The 9775-nt window shown below is 45.7% G+C and overlaps 1 protein-coding gene across 4 annotated transcripts in view; it reads left to right on the top strand.

Moving 5' to 3' along the window:
- Positions 1-328: 328 nt before the first annotated feature.
- The window catches only part of VCL (vinculin), a 93236-nt gene continuing 83789 nt past the window's right edge, over positions 329-9775 (top strand). The window contains exon 1 of one of the 4 annotated variants that reach the window (XM_029059505.2): positions 329-578. In XM_029059505.2, coding sequence (XP_028915338.1) covers positions 411-578 — 168 coding nt within the window. In that variant the 5' untranslated portion in view covers positions 329-410. The remainder of the gene's footprint in view (positions 579-9775) is intronic. The other 3 variants (XM_029059506.2, XM_029059503.2, XM_029059504.2) reach the window with 3 other exon arrangements.

Below are 9775 nucleotides of genomic sequence, written 5' to 3'. Positions count from 1 at the left end.
GGGACGCTCCCTCCCAGCCGGGAACGGTAGGAATGGGAAAGGCGGGAAGAGGCTGATTTTTTAGGAGCGCCCCCCGCTCCCTCCATGTCCTTATATGGACGCCCCGCGCTCCGGCCCGGGAATGGGGCGTCGCGGCCCCGCCCTGGGGAATGGGGGCGTGGCCACGGCCGTCCGGGGGGCGGGGCCGGGCGGGGAGGACCAATGGGAGCGCCGGGCCGGCCGCGTCCTCCACGGCGATTGGCCGGCGCGGGGCGGGGGGAGGAGGAGGAGGGAGGAGGCCGCCCGTCCGTCCGTCTGTCCGTCTGCGGGGAGTTGGAGTTGCGGCCGAGTCGGGGTGGGCTCGGCTGGTCCTTTCGCCGTCCCGCTCGCCCGGTGGCCGCCGCGGCCGCCGCCCCGCCGCCGCCGCCGCCATGCCGGTCTTTCACACGCGGACCATCGAGAGCATCCTGGAGCCGGTGGCGCAGCAGATCTCGCACCTGGTGATCATGCACGAGGAGGGCGAGGTGGACGGCAAAGCCATCCCCGACCTCACGGCGCCCGTGGCGGCGGTGCAGGCGGCCGTCAGCAACCTCGTCCGGGTGAGCGCCCGTGCACCGTCCTCCCCGCCGCCTCCTTCCCATCCCTCGTCTCCCCCGCCACCCTGTCGCTCCTCCCTCCTCTCCACCTTTGCCACCATTTCCCCCCCTAGGCCCCTTCGGCCTGCTCGAGCCCGCTGCTTCAGCCCTCTTATCCTCACCCTGGTAGCTGTTAAAAAGCTCACCGTGCGCCCTCTCTTCTGACTCACCCATCCTTCCAGTTGGCACTAGACTTCTTTTTGGTTCAGGTCCCACCTCCCCTTACCTGCTGCTAGGTGCCCAGGTCCTGCCCACTATTGCAAACCTGCAGTTGGTTCCCCCGGCCCTGGAGCCCAGGTTCTGCCCGAGATTGCAAACCCGCAGTGGGCTCCCCCAGCCCAGGTCCTGCCCAATATTGCAAACCCGCAGTTGGTTACTCCGGCCCAGGAGCCCAGGTCCTGCCCAAGATTGCAAACCTGCAATGGGCTCCCCCAGCCCAGGTCCTGCCCAATATTGCAAACTTATAGTTGGTTCCCTCGGCCCTGGACCCCAGGACCTGCCCCATATTGCAAATCTGCAATTGGATCCCCCGGCCCTGGAGCCCAGGTCCTGCCCAATATTGCAAACCTGCAGTTGGTTCCCCCGGGTCTGGACCCCAGGTCCTGCCCAATATTGCAAACCAGCAGTTGGTTCCCCCGGGCCTGGAGCCCAGGACCTGCCCAATATTGCAAACTTGCAGTTGGTTCCCCCGGGTCTGGACCCCAGGTCCTGCCCAATATGGCAAACCTGCAGTTTGTTCCCCCGGGCCTGGACCTCAGATCCTGCCCAATATCGCAAACCTGCAGTTGGCTCCCCCGGCCCTGGAGCCCAGGTCCTGCCCAATATCGCAAACCTGCAGTTGGTTCCCTCGGCCCTGGACCCCAGGACCTGCCCAATACTGCAAATCTGCAATTGGTTCCCCCGGCCCTGGAGCCCAGATCCTGCCCAGTATTGCGAGATTCCCCCTCCTCCTTTCCCTCCTGTGGGCGGGAAGCAAAATGGAGCGGCCTACAGATGGATGAACAGGAAGGCAGGAAAGGGCAGGGAGGGGCCCCCTCTCACAGTCTTCCCCACCAGCTTATTAGCCTTATTAAGAATAATCCTATCTAGTGAGCGTTTACCGTGTGCAAAGCCCCGTACTAAGCGCTTGTGTTTGATAGCATCACATCCATTCCTTGCACACAGTAAGCGCTCAGTAAATACGATTGAATGAATTCCCTGCCCACAACCAGCTCACAGCTTGCACTGAGCCATAAACTCTTCCAGGCTTTCAAGGAGCCGTTGAATTTCCCACGCAGAGAGACGAATTCGTGGAGAGTTTCCCAAGCAGAGAGAAGGATTCGTGAATTCACTAGTAGAGAGGGAAAGGGGTGATAGTGGTCGTGGGGAAGTGGGGTGCAGAGTGCCCTAATGGTCATGACCCTCTCCTTTCTTTGTTACTCCCTCAAGCTCCCCCATCCCCCCATATTTTATTTCACGATGATCTCTCTGTGCAGCCTCAAGGATGACTCAGACTGTTGTTGCACAGGAAGAACCGTTTTGGAAAAAGTTCAGAAGATTTCCCCCTCCCACCCCCCCAAAAGTATTAATGTACTTTTAGCAGGGTGATAGACTGGACACAGGTATCACCTGGGTAGGGAATTTGTTTGCCTTATCTATTCATTAGATTTGGGCAAGTCTCTGGGCTTCGGTTTCCTCATCTGTAGAATGGGGATTAAATCCTACTCTCTCCTGCTTAAACTTTATATCTGTAATATGTTTGGACTCATGCCTGTTTCCCCCTCTAGATGCTAAGCTCCTGTTAGGCTGATAAAGTGTGCTTAGTGCTTCAAACAGTGCTTGGCACATAGTAAGCGCTTAACAAATATAATTATCATAACACAACTCCTTTGTCTTACACCTTTCCAAGCATTTAATTCAGTGCTCTGCATATTGTAAGCACTTAGTAAATGCCACTGACTGATTGATCGATCTTGTCAGAGAGTTTCTGCAGTGTAATTCAGTGCTCTGCATATTGTAAGCCCTTAGTAAATGCCATTGACTGATTGATTTGTCAATCTTGTCAGAGGGTTTCTGCAGTTGGCATTTGGCAGATTTCAGGATTGTCACTTTAACAGCAGAAAGACACCTTCAGTCTGGTGGGTCCTGTAGAACCAGTGGCTTCAAGAGCATCCCTGCCTTTTATAACCAGTTTTTCAGGGAGGTAGTGAGAAAGAAAGGGCTACAGCTTTAGGACTCAGTGGTTGAAGCCAAGAGTTTCCAAATTTTTATTCCCACCCAACCATTATCTCTCTGGGTAATCGAATTGAGTAAACTTTGGTGTAAAAATGAATAGTACACTGATTTTCCTCACAAAGCTGGTAAGTAAATATCGGAACTAGAATTATCTGAAAATCACCTACTATTTGGTTATGGAATCTGTCAAAAAATGACGGACAAGCCGCAGTCCTGTCGCTTCCGATGTTTCGCGAGATTTGCTTAGACCAAGTGCTGGATTATAATAATCAGTGGTATGTATTGAGTTCTTACTGTGTGCAGAGCACTGTAGTAAGTGCTTAGGAGAGTACAATAGATTTAGCAGACATATTCCCTGCCCATGATAATGCAGTGATATACCTGTAAGGAGTATTTAATGTTGTTTAGTAAATCGGAAAGGATACAAGTTTATTTCGAGGTAGAATCCTGGGCCTAGATTAAAAAAAAATAAACATTCTAAAAGCCATGTTGCCAGTGGTTCTTTAGCGGAAGAGAAACACTGAATTACAGCAGCTTGTTCTATTTGGTAGAGATATAGAGCCAATTAGAGTATATCTATTGTAGTAGCACTTGTAGAAATATCAAGTTTAGAATGACTTCTTGTTAGTGTTTGCTTGCTGTGTCTTTAAATGGTTTCAGCCTTCAGTTTTGCTAGACATAAATGTTGCAATTGCGGGTATGCTCCCATATCAGGACAACTTCTCTCTGGTTTTTCCCTGGCCCTCACCTCCAGCACTTGTAATGACAGAGTGGGAATAATTCCCTTACTTACTACATCTTTCCTCTACAGAGGAAAAGGGGCTTGAAAAGGAACTTTTAACCTGTGAACATTTCCAAAATAAAATGGTAACAAAGCAAGACCAGAATTCGTAGGGGAATATGTGGTAATATGGGAAACGGGAAAGGAGAAATGGACACAAGGCACAAAAGAATAGAGTAGGTGCAAATACAGTAAGCAATGGAAGATTTTTGTAGGTGGTGAGGAGATTCTCTTTTCCTCTCGATGACCCTTTAAGTTAAAGTTCTGTACTCAGATGAAACAGTGGAATCCGATTTGAAAGTTAGTTTACAGGTTTTTTACTTTTCGGTATTTGGATAATAACAGTTATGTTGTAACAGCATCCCTTCCCGCTGATTTTTTGGAAACATTTCTTAGGATGAATGGTTTTAGGTTAGAAATCCAATTTTAAATTTCTTAGAACAGCATATCCTCCCCAAGTCGCCCTTATTAATGAATGAAAGTGTAAAATATGCTAACTGAACCAAGGCAGTTATGTGTGATCACTGAGTTGGCTTGATATCTTTTACAACTGGCTAGCAGAGCTAGTGAATTTCCACCTTGAAAACAATTTCCCCAGGAGAAATGCCAGAAGAGACAGTTATTTCTTATTTCCCCAAACTAACAGAAAAACTTGGGAAACACATTTGGATGTTTCCAGAACTGTTACCGTGATTAATATTATCAGTAATTATGTAGAGAAAAGTCGAGCGGGAGAAATGCTTTCCTTGCGCCATACCATAAACAACATTTCCCTAATTCAGCAGTGATAAAGTATTTAGGTTTGAGAGCATATTAAAATGGCATAAGTCAAATGAGATACTGAGAGTAAAATTATTAAAAGATAATGTGGAGGGCAGAGCCGGGTGGATGGGGAGGTCGGTTGCCCAGGATTTAAGATAACAGAGGGTGCAGTCTATTTTGGGTTAGCGTTGTTTTTTCAATGTCATTCCAACAATGCTGGTCATTTACTAAATTAATAACCTGAGAATAAGAACACAGCTTCTTATCTGAAAGTGGTTTTCAAAGTAGGATTTCACATGATCTTGCTAGGAATGCGTTTTAATGGTAAAACAACTTAAAACAAACTTTGCTCAGAGCATTTGGAGGCTAGAGCGTCTTATGATTACTTAAAAGGTCTTTTTGAGAGAGAATTAAATGTTGGACTCAATAACTCAGAGCACTAAAATGTTGTAGCTCCCAGACTATGTGTTTGTGCTGCCCAACCAGTTTTGCATATCATGCAGTGACTTGTAGATTCCTTAAAAAGACCTTGGCTTCCTTGAGAACTAGCCAGGTGACAAAGGTGCTTCTCATAAAGATGACATGCCTTCAACTAAATAAATGTACGATGAGTTTCCCTGAGCTGTCCACAGTCTCTCCCAGTCCCTAGCCTGTGAGGGGAGACAGCCTGTAGCCAGAGAGGGTATAGTTCCCTGGTTGTGGAACAGCATGGCGTAGTGGCAAGAGCGTGGGCTTGGAAATCAGAGGACATGGATTCCAATCCCGCTTCCACCATTTGTTTGCTGGGTGACTTGGGGCAAGTCATTAACTTCTCTGTGCCTCAGTTACCTCATCTGTAAAATGGGGATTAAGGCTGTGAGCCCCATGTGACAGAGGGACCGTGTCCAACCTGATTACCTTGTATCTACCCCAATGCTTAGAACAGTGCCTGGCACATAGTAAGCGCTTAACAAGTACCATAATTATTAATATCTCTTCCGCGGTGAACAGAATATCTCTTCCCCAGACATTACTGTGCCCTCGTGTTTCATAAACCTCTAAAGATTGTGGCATTCTGGGGAGAAACTGTTCTTTAGTTGACATGGATGAGATCCCACTGTCCAAAACTTCATCTTCAAATACAAAGGACTGAGAGATAGTTTTAGAACAAATAGTTTTGCAATAATGAAGTCTCCCAGAGTAAATGACAAATGAGCCGCAGTTGGTGGAGTGGTTTCGAATGCGGCCCACAGAGAGGAATAGGTTGGGTTTTAGAAGTTATTAGGAGAATGGCATCACAAATACATCAGCAGTCCTGACACCAGATGAATGTAAGTGATTGTAACATATTGAAGTTTCAACCAAGATCAGAGTCATGTGTCCAAGATAATTTTGTGATTATAGAAATATGAGTAAAGCACTTGAAGATCTTTTTAAAAAACATCCAGCAAAGATTATACAGTGATCTTCAGGAAACCGTTCCAGTGGTAACCTGCCTCAGTTTCAAGCAGTAGTTCCTTTTATGTGACCTAAAATTTTCCTGCTGTGACACAAAGTGAAACTGAGAAAAACGGAGCTAAAGTGAAGTCCAGAGAACACATCATTTCTTCAACATACTTGATTGCTGCTTTTAAATAAGTTTAGTTGGGAGTCTCAAGAAGAGAAGGTAGGATGATTTGAATTTTACAACTCTCAGTTATCCAGAGGTTTGACTGGGTAATCCAGAATTATCCAAGCCTGTTACATCTAAATCTTTCTTTGTAGTCTGCCTTTCACTAATTTCTTGTAGGTGTCCCCAGGGAAAGTGTGTTCTAAGAGGTGAGGAATCTTAATTGGTTGATTCTGCTGATTGTTAGCAAATTTATTCCTCTTTTTGGATGTTTAGGTTGAAACTCATGTCTTACCTGAGATTTTTAGGATTGTTAGGTTTCTTAATTAACCATGCTCTCCTTGTCTCTTAATTGAGGAGTAATTCCAATTCTAAGGAAGTTCTTTTTCTATAATTTTTGGAAAAGAAATAATCACTTGATTGTGAACTCCTTGATGGCAGGCATCATGTATATTAACTCTTGTACTCTTCCACACACTTAATACAATGCTCTGCGTACAGTAGGAACTCAATAAATCCTCTGCATTTATCCCTCTAGAGTATCCCGAACGGTCCCTGATATTGTGAGAGTCATTATTTTCCTCTCTTCCCAACTCATCTGTCCATTTGTAGGCTGAAAGAAATGGGCAACTTTGGATTGCTAGACTATCACAGCTGTCACGGCTGGTCCAGGGGTCATCTCCTCTACATAGGTATGAACCAAGTCAGATTCATTCCTATCCTGAATGAGTTTAACCCAATTCCAGGCTGGGTGAAAATCAGCTGTTTGGGTGAAAATCAGGATCCTCCTTGGGTGGTTTAAGCCGTTTAGAAAGTGAACACCAGTGAGCCAAATGAAAGTAGCACCTGGATTTTTGGGTCCAGTTTCGTTGAAATAACTTTGTGAGTTCACTGACTCCCTAAAAGCTCATCCTCCCTGAAAGAGTGTGGGGGATGGCACATTGTGGACTTGAATCTGCCTTCAGCAGGCTAGCAATACCCGGGGAGACCCACCAGAGGAAGAAAGTGCCTTTGTGCTGGAGGTTCCTGGAGGGAAGAACCATCTGCAGAGCCCTTAGAGCTGTGCCCACTCAAATAGGCACTCAGTACTATTTGGTAAAGATTAGAAAGCCTCACATCATCCTCCTGAAGGTGTGACTTTTTTAAAAAAAAATGGAATTTGTTAAGCACTTACTGTGTGCCAAACACTCTTCCAAGCGCTGGGGTAGATACACGTTAATTAAGTTGGACACTGTCCCAGCCCCACATGGGACTCACAGTTTGAGTAGGAGGGAGAACAGATATTGAGTCTTCATTTTACAAATGAAAAAATTAAGGCAGGAGAAGTTCAATGACTTGCCCAGGTTCACCCAGCAGGCAACTTGCAGACCTAGGATTAGAACCCAGGTCTTCTGACTCCTAGGCTTGGGCTCTTTCCGCTAGGCCATGCTGCTTTTTTTGTTGCTGCCTGAGGGTAATGCCATTTAACAGTCATATAATGCCAGGATCATCACGAAGAAAAAAAACCCTAAAACTTCTTAAAATCTTAATATAAGTGATTTTGTTTTCATTAATTTTAGATTGTTTCCATATATTAATTCTGAAGCCTAGAAGTCCTGATTTTTCCATCTGGAGAGTTCATGATGAAAGGTATTTTATGACCTTAATTTATCCAGGTAATCTGGGCCCGTGGGCTCAGTTTTAGGCATTAAGGTTTTTAAGACACTGCAGAAGTTTTCTAGGGGTAGCAATAAAAGTGTGGCTTCCTTAAAAAGAGCCCCAAATGCACTTTTTCTTAAGGAAATATTAAAATATTTCTTAATTGTGGAAAATGAAATCTGTTGCCTAAAATTAATTTCCTGTGGATTTAGTAACCAAGAAAGAGCCTGGATTTCATTGCAGTGCATGTCTGTCACATTAGCCTGCAGTCCAAGTCAGGACCATGTCATTAGGCATAAATGGTGATCCTAAAGTTTCTGTGACAGATAGTTGGCTTGGGAATTGTAGACTTGGATTCAAAGTTGACACTGCTAATGGGGAGACTACATCTATAAACACAAAGAGTCTTTTAGGGAATCACTTGCACTGTAATTTCTTTATATTAATGTGTGTCTCTCCCTCTAAACTATAAGCTCGTTGTGGGCAGGGAATGTGTCTGTCTATTGTTCTCTCCCAGGCACCTAGTACAATGCTCTGCACACTGTAAGTGCTCAACAAATACAATTGACTGACTTGACTACTTTGTGCTAGGTGAACCCCAGAATGTTTTTTTTTTCCCCCAGGCAGCAGCATAAATTAGGGACTGGCCTACAGCCCTCCTGGGTTTGAGTAAAGTGGTGAGAGAAGGCCTGAATGGATGGCAGTTCCTCTCTGGAAATTCACCACCTCAGCCTCAAGGGTTAGGCAGCTGGGGCCCCTGGTCCAATTTTACCCACCTCCCGGGGCCGGATGTTCACTGGGTTGCTGGTGGTTCCCCAGTTATTTTTAACACAAAGGAGAAAGGAGGATGATCCTTTAAGACACTGAGGATCGCTGTCATTTGGTTCAGTCGGTCCATCATCGGTATTTGAGTATTTACTGTGTGAGGAGCACTGCACTAAGCCCTTGGGAGAGTACAGTACAGCAGAATTGCTAGACATGTTCCTTGCCCGTAACATCCACACCACCAGCCTTTTCTTCTCGTGCTTAGATAAACAGCCTTAATTTTCGATGTGTGTGTGAGGGGACTTGTTGGACTACAGTTACTCTTAGTTTGGGAGCTTCTCATGAGCCAGGAATCATATCCACTTCTCTCTCGGCAACGAATACAGTGCTCTGCACAGTGCAAGTGCATAGTATTACTAAATATGGTATTCTCATCCAAAGAGAAGCAGCATGGGCTAGTGGATAAAGCATGGGCCTGGGAGTCAGAAGGACCTGAGATCTAATTCTGGCTCTGCCATTTGTTTGCTGGGTGACTTGGGCAAGTCACTTAACTTCTGTGCCTCAGTTACCTCATCTGTAAAATGGAGAGTAAAACTGTGAAACCCATGTGGGGCAGAGACCGGCCAACTTGATTGGCTTGTAGCTTATCTATTCCAGAGCTTAGTACTGTGCCAGGTATATAGTAAGCACTTAATAAATACCATAAAAAAAAATCCCTGCTCTGCCACTGACCTGTTTTGTGATCTTGGACAAGTAACTTAACTTCTCTGAACCTTAGTTTCCTTTTCTGCAAAATGGGGGTTAAATATCTGCTTTCCCCTCAAACTTAAACTGTGATCCTAGGTGCGACAGGGATTGTGTCTGATGTAGTTATAGTACATCTACCCCTAGTTTAGTACAGGCTTGGCACAAATGTTTAAGAAATACTACTATAATTATTATTATGACCACTAACAAGTGGGCATTAAGTGAGAAACATCACTGTCTAGTGGAAACACCACAAGCCTGGGAGTCAGAAAGCCTGTGTTCTAATCCTGGCTTTGTCACTTGTCTGCTTTGCAAATTTGGGTAAGTCACCTAACTTCTCTACGCCTTAGTTACATTACCTGTAAAAGGGAAATTAAGACTGTGAGCCTCATGTGAGACAGGGACTGTGTCCAACCTGATTAGCTTGTATCTACCCCAGCACTTGGTACAGTGCTTGGCACACAGTCACCTTAACAAGTGCCATAATGCTGTTGAGAATAGTATGGAAGAAGCTGAGTTCTAAAACTTTAGGACCCAGAAGTTGTGTGAAGGAATTGATTGGAGTGATAGTTGCATTCTCTCAGTCCTGCCTGTCCTGATCCCACTGGGGCACTGTGTGGAACTAGTTAGTAGACAAGCAAGTGAGGAGCAGAAAAGCCCAGAGCA

Source organism: Ornithorhynchus anatinus, chromosome 3, assembly GCF_004115215.2.
Source record: "Ornithorhynchus anatinus isolate Pmale09 chromosome 3, mOrnAna1.pri.v4, whole genome shotgun sequence".
Taxonomy (NCBI): Eukaryota; Metazoa; Chordata; class Mammalia; order Monotremata; family Ornithorhynchidae; genus Ornithorhynchus; species Ornithorhynchus anatinus.
Note: the sequence above shows the minus strand (reverse complement) of the source record. Positions and strands in the feature narration are given on the sequence as shown.